This window comes from Nanorana parkeri, unplaced genomic scaffold (assembly GCF_000935625.1).
Source record: "Nanorana parkeri isolate BGI_ZX_2015 unplaced genomic scaffold, ASM93562v1 scaffold771, whole genome shotgun sequence".
NCBI lineage: Eukaryota > Metazoa > Chordata > Amphibia > Anura > Dicroglossidae > Nanorana > Nanorana parkeri.
The window spans coordinates 483,834-505,677 of NW_017307039.1; the positions used below are offsets into that span (position 1 = coordinate 483,834).

The 21,844-nt window shown below is 40.7% G+C and overlaps 1 protein-coding gene across 1 annotated transcript in view; it reads right to left on the reverse strand.

The window, feature by feature from the left end:
* The window catches only part of BCL2 (BCL2, apoptosis regulator), a 126,417-nt gene extending 104,580 nt beyond the window's left edge, over positions 1 to 21,837 (reverse strand). The window contains exon 1 of the mRNA XM_018564673.1: positions 20,911 to 21,837. Coding sequence (XP_018420175.1) covers positions 20,911 to 21,660 — 750 coding nt within the window. The 5' untranslated portion in view covers positions 21,661 to 21,837. The remainder of the gene's footprint in view (positions 1 to 20,910) is intronic.
* Positions 21,838 to 21,844: the final 7 nt, after the last annotated feature.

Consider the following 21,844-nt stretch of genomic DNA (forward strand, 5'->3'; position numbering starts at 1 on the left):
ATATATATATATATATAATTTGTATTTTATTTTACAGATACAGCTGTAGTACATTAATTCACCCCAGTCTAAATAACCAATTTTGTTTACTCATGTGTAATGTCTCTAAGCTCCATGTCTTTTCGCACACAATAATTATACAGCAATGCAGAATCCCCGTAGTTGTGAAACTCAGTAATAATGGTGTGTATGGAGTGAACTGGCCTTCAGTGGGTAGAATGCGGTGGCATGAGTATCACCCACCACAGGAGGGAGCCATGAAGCATTGGCCTACTGCATGCGGGGAGCCGTAGTCCCAGGAGGCAATGTCGGCGTCTCAGTGGTTACCGGGGCCGCTTCCTTTCCACCTCCCCAAGTGGCAGAACACCATGGTCCGGTCGCACATGCAACTTCTGCAACCCTGGTAGTTCTACAGGTGCTGTGTGCACTTTCTGTTTTTGTATATTTGCTGTGTTTTCCAGAGAGTATTAGCAGTTCAATCATTGATTCCATGTGTCACCTGTAAAGAAACTTGCACTGAAAGAAATATCTAGGCCGCTACTACTACATTTCTTACTAAACTAGAACAAGAGTCAGAAAGGGACCCCCTGGTAGCTAGGCAACATAAGGTACTAGATGTTACCTTTTCTCTCCTTTGCAGGGCACCAGTGGACTCTGTAGAAGTTTCTATGCAAAGACTCAATATCAGTATTTAAACATAATTAGACTTGTGCCCACATGGGACACTAGCCCTTTAAAAAATTCCTGACGAAGATGTCCTTTAAATCTTTACACCTAAAGTTGAAAGCAGTTTCCAATGGCTGTTTCCAGAATAAATTTTGTTGTAATAAATAGATTTGTATTTTAAATAATAAATGACATTATATATTTGATAGCTCCTTCTATATGGTCATTGGGGACCTGTTTTTAGCTTTTGATAGAATAGAAAAGGGTAGAACCTCTGCCAGGTTTTTCTCCTGGTGAGACCCCATCCACACAAGAAATGAGTGGAAATGCTTTTGACAGGAACAGTTTTGCTTATTAGAATCTGCGAGGGCCAGAATCACTACCTGCAAGGAGTTTGCATGTACTACCTGTGCTTAAGTAGGTTTCCTCTACGTATTCTGGTTTCTTCCTAGACTCCAAAGACATGCTGTTAGGTTAACTGGTTCCTGTATGATATACAACTGAGCACGTTCAAGATACCTACCTCACCATCTGTCCCAACAGCGCATAAAGTGTGTTGAGTGCCCAGGGAAAAATAGTGCTATAGAAATAAAAATAAACTAATAATCTGTGTTATCAATGGGAAAGTCCTCCTCACCTCCTTGGAGGTCACTAGGGCACGAAGAGAGGGGAAATCACTCTCAGACAGAAAGAAAAACCTAATAAAATAGGTTCTAACCGCTCTGATTCAATACAAAACAACAACAAAAATACTTTGGATCACTGAACACATGAATTCTGCATATTATGGCTGTGAACGGTGATAAACAATGTCATACATTGTTAGTTTCCACAAATTACAAAATATGTATCATGTTGACATTTCTGGAAAATATACCTCTTTCAAAAACAACTTACTGCAGAATAAGCCAAGTGGTTTTCAATTTTTAATATCTACATTATTCAAATTCAGCATAATCATTTAGAAAGGGGGCAGTTAAGAAAATCTGTTTACATTGTATATAAATAATCCATAAAAGAACTGTAGTAATGTACACATGCTGTGGTCTAGGTGTCCCCAGCTGCACTACTTGGCTGAGGAAACAGAAAGATAGAGTGTTGCTTTTTTACCCATAGCATCTTGCAACTTGAGAGGTTCTTGAACTACAGCTGGTGATAGTGCGCACCATGTGCAGTGATCCCCTTTGTTTTAATGATGGTTTACAGTAATGTAAACATATAGCTGTAATGAAGTGATGCAGATGCTGCAAAGACTTGATGTTTGAAATATAAGAACAATCAAGTCTTCATGCATGTTGAGTAGAGCCTGCTTATTCCATTTAGAGGTCTCATGACACTCATGAATAACTTCTCATTGGGCACCTTGGAAAATAAGTAAAACAGTTTCACAGAACAGTGTGTGCATGTGCATTGTTCCTTTTACACCTTGCCAATGTACAGAGAGAATTGAGCTACGCTGACTATTCTGTACTAACAAACTGACCTATCTAATCTTTAAACCAATGGTCCTCAATGTACAGAGGCATTCAATTTATCTGCATATTTCTCCACACTATCCTCAAAGAACTGTGAATTATCTGTGACAAAAGAATAGAAGGCAAAAGTATTACCTGTACACTTAACTTAGTGATGTCCTTTATGAGATATAGCTGTCTGAAAAATGTAAGTGGAGCGCAGCTGTTGGCTCAATGCCTCCATGGTCTGTGAGTTTTGTACTTGAAGTCCCAACTATTATCTTTATTAAATATTTCCTTTCTTAAACTAAAAGGGCTTTCAGACTGCAGAATCTGACAAGTTATTCTGCATTGTACAATTTTCTTACTTTCATGATAATGCAGTGGTAGCAACCTTTGTTGAGAACAATTAGGTACATAAATAGTATGGGGTTGTCCACATGCATGCAAAACTACAATGGAGTGCATATTAAGATAGATGTTACCACAGCCCAGCCCTTCTCAACCTTTTTATGCCAGAGAAAGTCTTGAAACCATTTTCAGGTCTGGAGGAACCCCTGAAATAATTTTCTAATTTAAAGCATGGGATAAGCTGCTGATGGTAGTCCGAAAAGGTGGAGAGGGAGCAACATGTGCTACACTTTCTCTCTGCCCCAAATTTTACAATTTTAATGCGACTGAAATCCAGGGGTAGAAGAGCTGAAGAAGGAAAGACGTTCTGTGCCAGAGATGAGCATAGCAAAGCAGTGAAAGAGTACAAAGAACGTTGAATAGAGATAAAAGAGAGAAAACAAAAGAAAGTAAAAATGAAAGCTGTGGGCAAGGGAGTGAGAGAAAGAGCAAACATTCTGCAAAGAAAAAGAACTGAGCAGGGCACACATCTAAGGGATTGTTAGAGATTTGAAAGCTCAGTTTGAGGAATCAAATCTGGGTGACATCGTTGCCATATTGAATTGAGTTTATTATCAGCATAGAGCTTGCACATGACACTGATCAGAGGGGTGGGGACTTTGTAACTTTAACATCGTGGGCATCATTACAATGGTAGATGTTACAGGAAATGCTATATATAGGGCATAGCATACACAGCAGGTATTATTGGTTTGTCACTTGCACACTTTACCATGCAGCCCATCTCACAGACTGGACAGTGTGTAATATACCCACAGGTAATACCCAATAGAAACAAAGCATTGGTTTTACCCAGGTAGCATAGAATGAACAGTGTACACATATGCACGTGTCAGATGCAGACAGTAAACAACAAATGCAAATACATTAATAGGTGATGGGTACCCTCACTGGTTGTCTGCAGTTAGTGGATGACACTTAGCTCGCTGTACCATGTACTGAACTGTGCCTGCGACAACACTGCTGTAAGAGAAGACGGACATAAAAATGCCGGGCTAGGTAATAGTTACTGAAGGGTAAGGTTCGACAGGAATGGCAGATTAGTACACCTAGAGAAGAATGAGGACACTCACCTGGCCCCAAGCCCACCTATGTTTCTGGTTAAGTTTCCTTCCTGCTGATGACATCATGCGCCAAAACAAAAAAAGTCATCCAGGTCGCACATCAATCTGCCCAATGGTACTATAGTTTAATCCAAGGCACTGTTCAAAGGAGGTGAATCGGTTGCAGTGGTAGCTTGCAGAGGAGTTACAGAAGCCACTGTTGGACAGATACAAATCTACTGCAGTAGTGGAGGTAATGAAAACCCATGGGGAACTCTTGCAGAACCCCTGTTGAGAAACCCTGGTGTAGCCAAATGCCACACAGAAGAATCAAGGATGGGTTATGGTCACATACTGTACAACAGAGAGAAAGGAGAGGAAGAAAGAGCCCACCTTGAGAGAAAACAGTATGCCCCACCAGAATTTCAGTTGCAAATGATAAATCTCTTACTCTGGATAGCACCATGTCCATTGAGCAAAATTTTTCTGCACACAACCTCACATGTATAGTGTGAACAGGGCAAATAGAAAACAATTGTTACTATCTTCACAGCCAGTACTAGGACACCAAGTTATTAGCAGTCGTAGGGGTTTACCAACGTGCTGGAATAGAAATTAGGGACACAGTTGTTATAGGCTTTGACGACTGTGTCTATTTAAATAAAATTTCAGCCACATTTTTTTCTCTCTCATTTTGATAGAGTGGGGACAGGTTAGAATCGATCTCAGGATTCTACTGGTATCTTTTTTTGTCTTCATTGGTCTCTATTGGTCACCAACAAAGGAAGTGAGAGGAAATCTTCCTGAAAAGGTCACAGACAGTAATAAATAGAGGCCCTCCTGTACAAAACTGACCATACAAAAAGAAAGGTTTCCACTTTTAATGGCTCCTCTAAGTACATTTACACAACACATATCCATGTGCATTAAAATAATCTTTCTAAAACTACGGCACTTTTCTCATATAGCTAGAACAGAAATGCCACAAAAATGCTCATTTCTGCTTGATTTTAGTTGTAAACAATTAACAAAAACAGAGTAATGTTCTGTAGATTTCACAAACCTATGGTTTTTATTTGCCAAACTCCTTTGCAATTATCTCCACATCTGAAAGGCAAATGACATTTAACAATTGCCAGATACAAGACAGTCAGTGCGATGTAGCAAATAAAATATGTGCCATGTATTTACAAGAATATTGAGATGACCAATGTGATGTATGAACGGTGTTTTGCAGCCCATGAGTTCATGTGAGTGTTGTTGTCCATGTATCTGACAGATGTCCTCAGATAATTGAAATACTGTGTCTGTGTTTTGTCAATGTTGCAATTAAAAACAACAAAAACATAAAACCTTTCCATTTGTGCCTACTCTTATATATGTCACAAAATGCCAAATGTGTTTCATGTCCTTGTCTAAACACCAGCTTACTCACAAGACTGAAATATGTATCATTTATTTCTAGATATGTTTGCCTACTGAATTGTATTCAATTATTTTTAGATAAATAAAAGGCAGAAAGTCTGTTTGCTGTAGTGCAAGTTTCACATTAAAATGTATTACTCAATCGCAAAACAGTACAGCAAGAGAAAATAGAAAAACTGTGGGAAACCTGTTGTTTTGTTAGTACTGTGTACACAAAGTGGACTAATGCTTAAAAATTGAAGTCTGACAAAAAAAAAGTCACTCCAATGTTTCATTGGACCTTTAGCTTTAGTGACGGCACACATTTTCCGTGGCATCATTTTGATAATCTTATACAATGTCACAACATTTATTTCCCTCCAGAGTGGCATTAATGTTTCAGGATTTTTCAGCATTTTTCAAGATCTTGTAGTGATGATTGGAGAGTCAGACCACTACGTGAAGTCTTCTCCAGCACACCCCACAGATTCTCAATGGGGTTAAGGTCTGGACTCTGTGGTGGCCAATCCATGTGTGAATGATGTCTCATACTCCCTGAACCACTCTTTCACAATTTGAGCCCAATGAATCCTGGCATTGTCATCTTGGAATATGCCCATGTCATCAGGGAAGAAAAGATCTATTGATGGGAAAAACCTGGTCATTTGGTATATTCAGGTAGGCAGCTGGCCTTTTTCCGGGGCATACTACTGAACCTAGGTTAATTATCCAGTGGAAGGCTTTTATCTATTTGCTTTGCTAAATCCAGTTGATGATTTTTTTTTTGGCCAGGCCATATATACTGTATATTATCTATACACCCACACACACTATTATTTTGTCTAATACTACTTTGTGGTTTAGGTTGTATGCCATTTGAACCACAATGCAAAGAGTTTCACTGTTTTTGTTTGTTCTTTCATTGTTGTGATTACTCTAGGCTGTGAATCTAAAAAAAAAATCAGTGGTCTGATTTTACTTCCTTTTTAACACACCTTTTGACATGGTTAGAGCATTTCCTCACCGTCCAATGCTAAGTTGATAGAGCAATAAAGGGGGGTTTGCATTCTGCTATTGTTTTTTTATATTAGCATATAAGAAATTATAAGCAATCAGCATATTATTTCTTCTATGAATGCATATTAACCTGATACCCCGTTAAACAGATGTCACCAACTTAAAAAAAATGCAGATAAAAGCACAGAAAAATCAGAGTATTTTAAATGTTTAAATGCAGTGTTTTTTCTTTCCATAAATTACTTTTTATTCACTTGCAAAGTGCCTTTGAACTTGCTATAAAATATGGCTACTCCACAAAAAACAATTCTTTAGCACAACCCTCTTCCTCTTTGAACACCATAGCTTTCTTGTCTTCTGGGAGTGTACAATTACCGCCTGTGCTGGCCAAGCTCCTCTGCCCCTCCACTTACCTTCATAACTGTTTATGTAGCTGCCGGGACAGGATCGAATGGGGAATACTATAGAGTCGTGGTTCTCAACTGGTGGGTCGTGACCCAAAAGTGGGTCGCGCCCCCATGTTCATTGGGTCCCTGCATGCCTTCCACTGCACATAAAAGAGAGGATCCTCAACCATTTTTCTCTAAATTTCTGAGACATATGGAGCAAGCTAAACAATTTCCCAATGGACTTCTGCTTATCAGCAGCGGACTTGCTCTTTTTCCAACTGAATCTATCCAGGGTTCCCCAAGCCCATGGGACAACCCTTCTCAAAACTCTTCTCTGAAACTTCGGACAAATCTCAGAACTAATAAACAGCTGCAAATCTAAAGCACTGAATATCTCCTTACCCAAACCCACTTATTTCACTTAAAATATTCTTTTGACTTTTACTGGGAATCCTCCAAACCTTCATACCTAGGGATGTCATAGTTCAGCTATATAGCCACAATCAAGATAACACTTCTCCCCAAACTGATTTACTCCTTTTGGGCTCTTTTAATCCCCATCCCTACCTATGCATTGTGCACAATGCAAAGAAAGATGTACAAATGTATTTGAAACTACTGATTTACAAATGTATTTCAAACCCCATGCCATCATATAACTAACAAAACTCCCTGGAGGCCTTGCAGTACCGCATGTCAGGGATTCCCTCCTTAAATTCATTGCTTAGTTAATTTATCTCCATCTTCTGCTCTCTGCCCCAGAACTGCAAGCCTACACTGCTACATAAAACAATGCTGAAGCCTCAACCACACGGTTGAGGGCAGGTGTACCATGACTCAATTACCTTCCAGTTCTCACCAAGGTAGAAGCTCACAGTAATGGTGTACTGGACCAGGCCAGCTTCTCACTTCAGTCAGAGATGTATCAGACCCTGGATTTCCAGGCACATGTGTATATTGGTAAAAAGAACAGCTGAGCCTACCATGAAAAGAATATAAAGTGATCGGCTGTAAAGAAGACAATGCTACACTACATGAGTCACTGTTGTGTCTCTGCACTGAGGAACAGCCATTTAAATATATAAAGTTCAGACATGATAAAATTAAAAACTGTCATGGGACACAATGCAAAAGAACTAATGCCCTCTGTATTTGGCAATTGGTGATTACAGCAATGGTTCAGATACATCTTTGTCTACGCCATTGCTTTAAATTAAATAATTCTATAGTCAGTGAACAAAGCATACTAGGAATGTTATTCTACTTTCTTAAAAACCATTACATATTCAGATTTGTACATTTGAACTCTCTCAGGCTGTGTGTTTAGTGGACCAAATACACCATCAGTTCTAGGAAGCAAAGAAACGTTTGCAGTGAAGCCAATGTTTTTTTATGGATCCAACCACAAAACAGTTCACCAATGAAAGCAGTACAGTCACAGGGAGTAAGAAGCATTTCCTCAGGCTCCTCTATTTCAGTGATTACTAGGACTGTAGCATTGTAACTATGTAGCAAGTTACAAGCAGAAGATAGCAGGGAGTTTATCTGCATGAGGAAACTTTGTGTACACAGCCCAGAACAACTTGGTATAGAGAGGCTCCAGTGCCATCGTCAGTGGAACCCACATAATTCACTGAATGCAATACTAGAGGCACTACAGGCATGCCACAGGAGATGGTCAGAGATGACAGGCATGTTACAAGAGATGACCAGAGACTGCAGACTATGTGTCACGACTGCTTTAGTGGCAATTGGGATTCACAACTGCGGAGTTTAGCACGCGTTTGGTGGTTGGAGACGGCTTCTCAGGTTCGAGTCCCAGGCGTCACTCCCAATCTTAAACGGGGAGTTTGGGACTCTAGCATCACAACCGTATGTAACCAAAAAGAAATGCAGAGCTATTGCATCATAGCCTAATATCAATAAATGAGATTGGATGATATGGTTTGTAGTAATATAGGTAGTAAACTGATAATAAACCTCCGATATACCAGGGAGTTCCCCTTTAAGGACAGTTCAGGTAATCAATACAGTCTATGGTTTTAGTTTTCCCCTGGGGGATACTTGCGTTTGGGAGCTTCTGGTCTGTAACCAAGCAGCAGGTCCTTCTGATGGTCTAGGAGGAGTCCTTCCCAGGCAGGGTAGATTGAGGCAGAGATTGTCCAGAGGGATTCCTTCCAAGGCAGGGTAAATAGCGAGATTGTAGGGTTCAGAGTCAATGAGGCAGCAGGCGTTCTGACTTCAATAGTTGAACGCCATACTGCCCCAGCTGGGGCTTTAAATAGCCCAGGAGTGAGGGAGGAGTCAATTGCCGTGACGACCGGCTTCCGCGTTCCACCGTGGAACGCAGGCCGCTCGCACCGCAATCCGGAAGTCGAGCGGCTTCCGCGTTCCACCGTGGAACGCAATTTGTCCGTCCCTGCATGTGGGGAGACCCGAGCGGTCTGAACCCTCGGGACTCGTTACACTATGTCTCCATTCTTTAGATTTTTTACAATGGTCAATTGTGAGACTAATTTAGCTTCTCTCATGACTGAGGGAAGTTTTTCCTCAAAGTCACTCTTGCTTTCCACTTCCATCTTTAATATTGTTAACGGAGGCAGCACACTTGCGTACCACCTGTAGTACCTCTTTCAGTGTACTGTATTACAATATTAATATATCTATTAATATTATATACTAACACTGTTAATTTTGTTTTTAGTCACTCATTTGAAGAAATTAAATGCAGTAACTAAAGTAACTAAACAAGACAAGAGGTCTTTAGTGGTCCATCATGAATATTAGTTATGACAACATAAGGTTTCATAAATAAATATAGCAAAACATGATCTGGAAAGCAGTCAGTTTAAATATAAAATGACCCCGTACCATTGAAAATAAAAAATACCCATGCATGAATGGTGAGTAAAATATGCCTCATTGAAGTAATAAATACCCCTGCATTAGTGGTCAGTAAAAAATACCCCTCCGTCAGAGGTTAGTAAAAAAATGCCGCAGCTTCAGTGGTTAGTGAGAATGAAACATGCCCCTTTATCAGTGGTCAGTGAGAGAAAAACATGTCACTGCATCAGTGGGAGTAAAATACTACCCCTGCATCTATGGAGGTTCATAATACCCCTGCATCAGTGATCAGTAAAAAATCCCCTTGCATCCATGGAAGCAAAAAATACCCCTGGGTCGGTGGTCAGTAAAATAAAAATGCCCCCGCATCCGTGGAAGAAAAATCTAATGGCATTTTTACAAAACTTGAAGAAATCACAACAGTGTTATTCAAAACCAACAAGCTGCTGATCCCACAAAATTATTTTGCAATCCTATTTTGTCTATATTAATATGGGCAATCGTAGTGTTTTGACTATCTTTGCCAGTAAATATTGCCATAGCAGAATACATGCAGTCAAGATCATTTTGATAACACCTTCTAAGGCTCACACTTCCTGATCCTGATCATTTCGACTAAGCTGCTATCAACTTTTCATGCTAATATGTACGACAAAGCTCAAAGTGTGCCCACTAGCATGTTAAAATGATGTATGATGCTGATAAACACTCCAGGGGCCATGCTGAGTAACAGGAGGCAATAAAACACTGTGAAAAGCACTGTATCTAGGGATAAACTAAACTGAAATGTAGTCCCATCATTCTTTAGATGACAGATTCGTTAATGAAGGTGTTTGACGGTTTGGCCTAAGGGGAAAGAAAACAACACTGACCAATGCCACCTGTCACAGCTGGAGGATGCCAGGAAAACAGCTAAAGCTGGTGATCACTAAAGTTTTTTTATGTCTTAACGTCTGTATGTAATTTGTTAATGCCAGGCCAAATTGTAAATGTGTGCCTGATCTTTAAATTAAATACATTATCCCAATTCATATAAAAGTCAGCTACAATGTGTGTATGTACTAAAAGTGCATCCATATTAGAACCCCCTTGAACCCCAGGCAAATTTAAACAAAAGTCTAGTTTTTAAAAAAAATATAGCCCAAGACAACATTATTTACCCTTAATCCAAATCTTTCCCTGCACAGTCATTCCTTTGTGCCACTAAGGGGGTTATCCACAAAGTTGCTAAAGGCAGCTGAGTGAATAACCCAGCCGAAGTGAAGTGAGCCGAACGAAGTTCAGCTGTTCACTGTGGCCTAGTACGGCTGATTTCAGCCGTACATCGGCTGCCTTCCGTCAGCCGAACATGCTCATGTTTGGCTGAGCCGAAGTGCAGAGGGATTTCGACTCAGCCAATCCAACATCTGGATCGGCTAAGCCGAAGCTCCGGCAGCTCACTCGCTGCCGTTCGCCCCTACTGTCATAGGGGCAGAATGGCAGTGAGTGAATAGCCGAATGCCTCCGAGCGGCATTCGGCTCGGCTATTCTGCTCGGTACCTGTGAGGTGTGCACGGTGTATGCCAGTTGTGAAAAGCACGCCGTAATCACCCCGCATGCCAATGACAGCCCTCACCCCCTACTCTCTCAATACCCCTCTCTCTCTCACCCCCCTCCCCCGTGTCAGTGGTCAGTAAAAAAAATGATCCTACATCAGTAGTCAGTGGGAGTAAAACATGCACCTGCATCAGTGGTCAGCACTGGTATTAAATGTCCTTGCATCACTTGGAATAACAAATACCCATGCATTAAAAATGCTCCTGTATCTGTGTAGGTAAAAAATACCCCCTGCATTAGGATCCGTAAAAAACGCTGATGTGTCAGTAGTGCCCCTGTGCAACGGTAATCATGCTCTTGCGTCAGTGGAAATAATGCCCCATTGGTGCTCAGTGGTACCTACCTCCATGTCCAATTCTATGTCCTGCACTGTCCTCGTAGTGATTTCATCATCAGGACTCTACAGGCACCATCAGGAAGGCAGACACTCTGCCCAATGGTGCCTTTTACATTGCCGGTTGCTGGTATGCTCAGCTTTCTAGTGCCTAGCATCTGCTGCCACTCGACTGAATAGGATCACCATTGGAGTCAGAAGAATTGGCAGCAGGGGATTCAGGGGTGACAGGATCCTAGACCAATCATCGCCAAAAGTACACACAAAAGGAGGTAGGTGTGTACCATAATTTGCAAGTGATTATGGCAAAACTCTAAGAAACTAGTTTAGTGCCCCTTTAATCCGTTATGGGAAAATACTTAGAAGTATGTCCACTTAAAGGCAACCAATCAGGTTTTTACTATCCTGTAGAGCACACAGGGCCTATTGCACTTTATACATTAGCAATGCCCAAACTATTTTCATGCCACATTCTGTCCTCGGTCCAGTCCTGACCACATCATTTCCAAAGACTGTTCATGCTTGTTCCAGGGCCATAGACTTTGCAAAGTTGAACAGATTTGCATGCATGCAGTTCAAACAATATAGCCCCTTACCTGGCAACACGGAAAATGAAGATGAGTTAGGCTGTACCAAAGTATATTGCACAATAGGAGTTAGTGAGACCTGAATGGCTCTCTGGAAGCACCGGGCAGATAATGGACAGACCACTTATGTGCACAGTGCTTTTGACTGCCCTTTATTAGGAAGATTATTTATGATGTAGTATGAAGTAGTATAGCCTTGTATAAGTATTTCACTTTGAACAGTGTACAATTTAAACATGATCTCAGACGCCCTTTTAGATTGCCTCGGTGGTCAATGGCATAGTTCAGACACCAATTCATGCCTTGAGAATACAAAGCAAGTACCACAAGCTGTGAATTGAAACAGTTTAGTATCAGCTAGCACATCCACTTTTAAGTGATTTCATAAATCTTTTTTCAGATTTAGACTTTAGTTTTCCTGCTATCCCTTGGTGATCATCAACGTCAATGACAAATGAGCACATTTATCCTATTAATGCTATAGCGAGATATTATCTTTTCATGATGAATTTCTTTCTCTCAAAGGTTCTTAGTGTCAACATTTGCACCACTAGGACACTGCTAAATTTAGGGAGCTCGAACAAAATGCCTTGAAACAAAATAATAGAAAAAGACATCTCAAACACACAAGTATTTGGGGAAAAGGTTTTATTAGGTGTTCTTTCCTTAACATACTTTTCATAAATTAGGCCACTATGGCTAGGTTGACATATAGGGCCCATTCGTGCCTATGCAGTTTAAGGTGTCAATGCATGTGCAGAGGTTTGCCATTGTTTTTATTAGTGCTACACATATACGGAGTGTGTTGAAAAGTAGGGATGCACCGATACTTTTCGAGTACCAATGCCGATACTTGCCATTTTCATGAGAACTACCAGGGTTGCAGATGTTGCAGTCAGCTGGGACCTGGTTTTGGCGCTCCACCACTATCCTGAAATCATTAGTCGATATTATTTTAGAAAAACTGTCACATGACAATAAACAAAAATGTATCAGTACTTGTACTTGGGCAAGTATCAGTACTTGTACTCGCAAAAATGGTATCGGTGCATCCCTTTATTTATAAAAACAAAATCATACCATAAAACAGAGATGTACAAATCCCAGGAGCTTGGTGTGCTACTTACAAATGACAGCTGCCACCTAACTTTTGAATTTTTATCTAGTCTAGTGTTGGAGCTCGAAAAGTATCTGTACTTGTACTTGTACCGAGTACTGCACTTGGTATCGGTGCATCCCTATTGAAAAGTATTGCCCAAAAAAATGTCATCTGTTTTTTCATCCATCAATATGCGGGTTTTGGATAGGAATAACATGTCAATGCATCATAAAACCTACCATAAAAATGTGCTGCAACACAAGCGCATAAGTGTTAGTCTAACCTAAAGGATACATTTAATTTAGATCTGGAGCTCCTCAACACTCTACAACCTCTACAGGTATAAATATAATGAAACAAATACCCAAGATAGCTTGAAATTGCAACTTTTTTAATGTTTGGCATGCCCAGGTCTTCTGCACACTGACAATTTCGGAGCTACATCGTGTTGGTATGTCCCCATTGGGGGGAGGATGGGACCTGTCAAAGAAGCCAATGGATCCAACCCAATGGATTGTCATTACTTTTCTCTGACACCTCCCATTCTCACCTTGGTATATGTGTGGGACTAAGTACAAAACTGAGCTCCAGTTTTTAGGATAGGGTGGCTCTAAACAAGCTATACAGTACAAAGCACATACAATAATTTAAGACATCTGAGATATGGACCTATGACATTTACTGTTCCAAAGGCTCAATGGGGAGTTCCATAATTAAAGTACACTTATCCTTTAAACGTAAACTACATAAAAGAAGAAAATCCACAATCAAAATAAATTTACTAAAAGTGTTTTACCATCTTTTGCAATTGGGTTTTGCCAGTCAGCCAATTTTGTGATCCACGCAGCACAGCAACGTCTTTAACAGCCAATGATGGGTCCATCCACTAAAAAGTCTACCAGTCGGAGACTGCTGTACAGATCATTGCTGTAGGCTGGTATCAAGACTAATTTAGTAACTTATCCTAGATGCATTTAAGGTTACATTTAAATATTTTAGATTATTTAAATATAAAACTGCATTGACAGGTGTTTTTTGCCACAGGTAAGACTCCAACTACACAGCACAAAATCCCAACCTCAAATTCCTCGTACTTTTGTTATTAATCACATTTATAATATCCAAGATCTGTAATAAAAAAAATCTGAAAAAATAAATAAATAAATTACAAAAGAATATCCTCTAACGACAGTGCACTTACTACATGATAATCAGGCGAAGGAGTGACTATTTACTTGATACTTGTGATATCAGTTCAGACAGTGAGCTCTTCTTTATGTCACACAATAAGTTGAGAAATGCCAACCTGCCTGAGCAAATTGGGTTGGCAACCTTGGTCTCATCCAATCATTCTCCCATGGATCATGACTGGGAGAATCTATCTGAAGAGGTAAAATAAATAGAGGAAATCATTGTGACTGTCTGTTAACTGTCCATAACAGCCGTTTCTTGAAATTGCTGGGAAAAAAAACGAAATACAGAATGCAATAATCTAATATTATAACCTTAAAAACCAGGTCACACACTGAAAATAAAATAACCAAAAGCATTTCCAAAGAACAAAAGCTTTGCTAGAGGGTCTTTCTCAACCCTAGTCCTTACAGCCCTCAACAGGTCACGTTTTTCTTCTCTCAAGAAAGCCAATCACAATCCCTGGCAATTCAAACTCAAGCATATGATGAAAAAAAATGTAAAAGCACAAGCAAATGCTTGCCAACATAACCAGTAGATCCAATGATATAGGTAACTGAATTTATATACAAACTTTTACTTTTCCATAAAAACAGGCCTCATTTCACCCCATCCCACCATTTCTATTAGTCCTTTAATCTGATGGCCTGGTTTTACAACCTATAAAGGAGACTTGAGTGTCAGGAGGGGGTGTGAGCAAACATAACTTACATGCACAATCAAAGTAGGTTCAAATAACTTCAGCCACCTATGTGTTGCTCTGTTCATTTTGACATGTGGTTTTTCTATGAGCCAATGCACACAGTGCATAAACATCAGTAAACGTACCCTGTGGTCAGATCCATCAAATCAAAATATAAACCTCTGCATATATGCACACTTGCGTAAATTTATTCAAATGGAACAGAAGTATATTTTATGCATGTATGCAATGTATGGACGTTTATGTCTCTATACATGTGTAAACACAAGCACTGTATTGGCCAATTCCGGCATTTTCTATCCAAGAAACATCTGCCAGCACTCCTGTGTAGATGATTAGTATTTCATTACGCCTATGTGCATGAGCCCTTAAGCTTCCCACGATGATATTATCAGTGTCATGGATCGAAAATTAACACAACTGGCATTGCACAAAGGCCTTGCAACATGACCTGTTGGTGTCCTTAAAGGCTGGAGTTTTAAAAAAAACATTGCTTATTAATTTATATTTAATCTTCACATTAGTCTGAAAAAAGGAGGCTCACACGTCTCAAAATACGAAGACTGGCGGCACTAATTATGCTCTTTTATAGAAATTACATTTCTAGGAAAATATTTCCGATTAGTGCATTGACTAGGTTTTAAGATTCATTTCAGCACAGTTTGTCCCTATTAATTTCCATGTGAACTGAGCGTAATAGCGAAATAACATAATTTCAGACTTGTCATAGTGCATGTTATTGGAAAGACAAGGAGGCAAATCAGAAATTGCCTGCATTATCTTGTTTTAGGCAAGCTGTTCACTTAAAGGAAAGCAAAAATAAATGAGCTCTTTCGTTGCTGCACTATATCTTAAGACAAAAGAAGAGAGATTGTATACTCTAGAACAGTGGTTCTCAACTTGTGTAACCCTAGGACCCACATTTGTCCTCGGTCGTTAAGTCGCGACCCAAGTGGAATGTATTGCAGTATGGGCTGCTGTGCTGTGATGGAGCTCCATCCATATTTGCATTGCTTGTACAGCTCCCATGCGTGCCTGTAGAGGTGTTGGGAGCCAGAATGTTTTGTCACTCCGGTCCAGGCACCTCGACAGGGCACGAGAGGGAGCAGTAACCAATACACGTATGAATGGAGCCCCCTCTCTGTCATACCCCCAGCCCACCCCACCCCACCTCAAGTCGACACTCGGCACTGGGCAGCATATTTTGAATGGCTGCTCGGTGTGAGAACGGACAGTGCTGTGCTAGGGGGAGGCAGAGTAGCCTCTCACCTAGAAAAGTGGAAGGCATGTGGCGACCCACTTAACACTGGGTCGCGACCCACTTTTGGGTCATGGATGGAGCCCCCTCTCTGTCATACCCCCAGCCCACCCCACCCCACCTCAAGTCGACACTCGGCACTGGGCAGCATATTTTGAATGGCTGCTCGGTGTGAGAACGGACAGTGCTGTGCTAGGGTGAGGCAGAGGAGCCTCTCACCTAGAAAAGTGGAAGGCATGTGGCGACCCACTTAACACTGGGTCGCGACCCACTTTTGGGTCACGACCCACCAGTTGAGAACCAAGGCTCTAGAAGACCTAGGTAGGTAACAATGAATAAGTAAGTTCTGTTCTGGTCATTTGTAAAACACATAAAAGGGATTTCCGGGTAAAGCAGACTTACAGTAACTCTAAAGTTAAGTTCATATTGATCAAACCACATAGGAGTCAGGAGCATGGGGCCCAAATAAGAAACAGCAGCTTACCTTTGGGATGTAAAAGGCAAGTCCCCGAGCATTGGGGTTCTGGGTCATGTGATCTGAAACTGCCATTTTAGATCATGTGACCTGCAGCAACTTTGCATTGTGGGTCCCCAAATTAGAAAAAAATGAATTCACTTCTGATTGATGTGGGAACTGCAGCGCTAGGCCACTACCGCTAAGTGACCTAGAACCTGTGGCAGGGGACCTATTTTTGATAGCTGAAAGGTAAGTCATAGTTTCACTACCCAAGCTTCTCTTTTTGCTAAAGTTGACAAAAGTGCAGTTTACTTTAATGGTATATTTTAGTCAAAATTAAAATTAAAACATTAAAATTAATATGGGGAGAAATCAGCTCAGTAGTTCAGTTTTTATCCAGGCATTACAGTAAAGCACAAGTCCGCCCCACTCCTTTTTGTTTTTATCTGTAATCCTGAAACATGTTTGCTGATGATGCTGGAAGACCCACTGTCTCTTATATTTTAAAAACCTTATGTTAATGGCAGTTGTAAGAAGTTTCTCACAACCATGTCATAGTCAAACGTGCTGTGGAAGTCTGAAAGTTATTAGTGATGCAGGAAGCAGAGTGGAAACTCCATAGTGTAGGATCCAGGAAGTACACTCAAACTGCTGCCTCCCTAATGACCCTATAGGGTGCCCTTTGGAATCATGCCACAGGGCATAATGCAGAACCATGTAGATTATAGTAAACTGAATAAACTTTCTATATTTAGCGCATCTGCAGTGTTTACTGTATAGCATGAACAGCTCACTGTTTGCTTCCACTTGTTGTTTGTCACTTTAATACTACTGAAAGCTGCTGACAGGTATACGTTCACCCAGCTTTCAATACTCAGTTTCGCCCAAATGTCTCCAGCTTCCTAAACACAAGTATAGTATACTAATGCAAAACAAGGGGACAAACAAGGTAAGGTTTTCAAGACAAGAACGTGTGTTGCTTAAAAGCCTACAGCATGTGTATGACTTTACTTCATAAAAGGAGACCTGTAATGAGAGAAATACAGAGGCTGCCATTGCTGACTTACTACTGGAAATTCACGTCACCTGGCTGCCATGATGATCTTATTTATTTTACGTGTCCTTAATTTCTGAGGTGAAACCAGTATGAAGATCAGATGTTCTCATATCACTCTGACTTTACATACTGCATGCTTGCTCTGACGAAGTATTGAAGCCAAAAGACAGCCAGACAACTAGCATTATAGCACAAAACAGTCTTACATGACCTCCAACAAGTTTGTTAGTAATGAACTTCATCTCATACAGCAGTTGGTGTGTGGACTCTTTGCTCGATCACGCTATTTAAATTACTACATTTACAAAATCTTTGAGGAATCTACCTTGGGACCAAGTGCATGTAGCACTTGGTCCCGTTCTGATCTGTGGTGTAGTATATGAGTTAAGTGTGGTCGATGGCACGCCCCTCTTCCCCCCACTGCTGTTCGACGACATTGCTCACAATGAGACAAATACAAAATTAGGTCTGATAGACAGCGTCTGTCCCTGGCAGCAGACACATGCTGGAGATGAGGGCAATTATTCCCTTGGTGTCTTCAGTTGCTTGGACGTGCATGGAGAAAAGTTATAAAAACAGTCAGCACATGTTTACAAACAGTCAGCTGATCACACAACCCGCCAGCACCTACTATGGCAGAATAGTTTGTATGACTGCCTCAAGGTACATAAAGGCAATGGAGGATTCCAAGAAGAAAGTTATGGCAACTATTCTGACAACGTCAGCTCGTGCGGAGCAAGCTGGAACACTTTACTGGCTACTGTACTTAACAAATAGTAATGCATGATTACCAGGAGACATGTAATGATCAGTATGTTAGCTTGCCCAGTCAAGAGATCAGCACTAGTAGTTTTTAGTGCACATATCTCTGCACAGATTATCACACACACACTAACCCTTCTGTGACCCCCAACCCAAACATGAAACCTCCCTCCAACCCTATGAAAACACTAACCTTTCCATTAGTAATCTGAAATCCTGTAAATAGAAACTTCTACGTCCCAGGTATTTGTTTTCAAAACTCCAAGATGATATTTGACTCCATACCAATATACAGTATCTATCCATGCAGTAAAGTCAATGCATTTAATTAGCTGATCCCATAATCACAAGCAAAGCAATCCTTTTTTATTTACTGAGAGGGTGGTGGCTACAGGCTGGTTGTAGCTCCCCCATAAGAACACACAAAAATTAGGCTTTAGCTTGGGGTGAAGCTACATCAGCACAAGCAGAAAATGGGACCAAATGCTACATGCACTTGGTCCCCTGAGGACTCATCATGTTGTTTTTTCATGTTGTGGTGATATTTCTTTAAATCTATTTCTTCAAATTGAGGAAGCTCTGTACCTGGCACTCATCATCTGGATTAATATGCTGTATACTTCTGAATTGTTCAGAATGGCTGCTTTGTAACCAGAATAGTATTTCAAGAGGGGGTCAGTAATGGAAGCCCCCATATTTTTCCCAGCACAGGTTTTCATTAAAGCAGAACTCCAGTCAAAAACAAAGATAAAAATGAATAGCCAATTAAAAGATTTTAAAAAAATAGAACGCATTCGCTGCAATATTTACCTTCAATGTACAGATGCAGTACTTTTTTTGGCCACTGTAGGTCTTCAGTCTGATGGCCAGCATCCTTTAATGTACTTTCTTTGATCCAGGGCTTTCTTGGGCCTGCCCCAGGCTGACTGGACAGTGAGAGCTGAAGCAGCACAGTGATGTGCTAATTTCAGTGTCATTCTGCTTTCTCCATCTATCAGCATGCTGCTTATTCCTCTCACATTCCAAGCTCTGCTGTACAGGTACTGGAAGAGGCTAATGCCAGGTCAAATTCAGGTACTTGCACTGTTTGTAATTGAATCATGTATTAATGAATAGAGAGCTGCATTCATTTGTGTTTTTATATCTGCCTAGAGTTCAGCTTGTAATCTCAGTTGATACACTTTCTCTGAGGCTGTGTGAGATCCAATGCTGTGGTAACCTGATGCCTGCATCATATCTTGATATACAAATCCACACCTTTTAGGGTTACTATTTATAAGCATACAGATGGCAGAGAAGAACTTTGAGTAATGGTGAATGCAATAAATGTACCACATACGTTTTAGGACAGTTCCAGCTTATTAAACACAGAATGTGATATCCAACCACTAGCTAGATCTCCATCTTAGTGGATAACCCATTCTGGCTGAATGCTCTTTACAGCAGTGACAGATTGATGTCAAATCTTCAAAGTATTATGCTCATCTTTGTTATGTAATCCAAAGCAACAAAGACATTTAGAAGAGCTGTATCACACTTCAAACAGAATAGCTGAGAAATTACAGGGAAGAACCAGGCATACCATAGAAGACATAAACCGCTACTAATCAAAGAATGTCAACAATTTACAATTAAGAAAATGTAGATCTTGAGGCCGGACAGTTCATTGAGACATAAGATTCATATGAAATGCCCAAATGGGATCTAGCCAACTCTCAATCGGTATATATTGCAGCAGATACGAGAAAAGCCATGATGGGAAGCAACAGTAATTATAACATTTATAAAAATCTTTACAAGTAATAGTTTACAATTTAAAGCAGCTTTTACTTTCCAGTGTTTACAGAAATTGCTACCAACTAAACAACTCACCAGTACTCAATCACAACAAAAACGGCTCCAGTCTGTCCCTCCAGAACCACTTTTCCCCTAATAATTTCCCTAGTCATTGCTCCATATTTGCAGTACATAGAAGGTACAGTCAAGCTGTCAATCACAGCCCACATGTCAAAGACACCTTTGCACTTCCTGTGGCAGCCACATCAATTATATCTGCTGGGCAGCAGAATTATCTGAATGGTCACAAGTACACAAGTAGTGGTTTGAGAAGAAGATGAGGGCTTGGCTACTGACTTGTTAAAAAAATGTAAATTTGCTTAACATTGCATGTTTTTGGAAAAGGTGTCCAGCTGATTTAATGGATAATGAAAGTATGACTGTATCACTTGTGTACAGGTTTGGGAAATGGAAAGCTTCACTTCAAAATATCTAATAGAATTATGTCAGTAGCTAAACCTTTCTGCCTTTTAGTTTAGTTTGCCTTTGTTTATAACACTATAATGCGACAGCTCAGGCTCTTACAGACCCTCAACATATAGGTATGTGGTCCCTAGCACATTTGCTAACCACATCCTGGACTCGTTTAATCCTAACTTTGGATACACCGGTAGTTTGGTTACTATGGGGCCACCTATAGTTTGTTACCTCATTTCAGTTTTGATTTTACCGGCATCTTCATCACTTGTCCATTCCGGTGAAACACATCTTTAAAGAATTTTGTTATTTAAAGACTGTGTCAATGATACCAAACAGACAGACCTGGCAAATCCATAAAACTAGTTATAAAACTATAACATACCCATCCTCCCTGCTCTTGAATCCAGTTCTGCAGATGTCTGTTCAGATAGTCAGTCATCCATCCAACAATGGAATCCACCAGAGGAGACATCTCTCGATTGACACTTTCCACGCACATGACTCCTCCAAATTCGAAGAAAGCCACAATACGGCCCCAGTTTATCCCATCATGAAAGAGCTCCTCCACCACAGCAGCAAAGCGAAGACGAACTGTGGATGGGGTTAGATGGAGAAGCCCTGATATATGCCTGAAGTCCTGCTGGTACATACTGGAGAACTCATCTCCAGCACGGCTCAGTGTCTGAAACAATTGTGGGGGAAGGGTTTGTAAGGGCATATATTCATCATTATTATCATCTAGCGGTTGGTTGGCATCTTGGGGGGCATTCCAGTCTCTCTCGGAAACATCCAACTCTGCTTGGGGTAAAGGGACAGGGGAAGCAGCAGATGCAGTACTTCTGTGAGCAGCAGGTGCATTGTCTAGCACCGGAGCATCACTTGGATTTTCATTATCTGAACAGGAAGCAGCAGGCAAATTTGAAGCAGGTGGATGTCCAGTTGGACCTCCATGGGTAGCAGACACCTCTCCATCATTAAATGAATTATTGTTAGCAGCAGCAGAAGCTTCTGAGAGTTCAGCAGTTAAGTGTCGCCCTTCTTGCCACTCATAGCCCCTCTGTGACAGCTTATAATGGATATATTTCACCACTATCTCTCGATGATCGTACCCTTCTCTCCTGGGATGAGCCATTTTTTAATATCCGAGAACGGCTTGGCAGGAAATCAGCGATACAAAAAACAAAATTTTAATAGAAAAATAAAATAAGGTCTAACCTCAACCAGATCTCAAAGCGACGTCCACAACTGTTACGCTTTAGTTGAGAGATCGGTGTGATGCCTTTTTTCTTTCCTCATCCTCTGCATCCCCCCCCCCC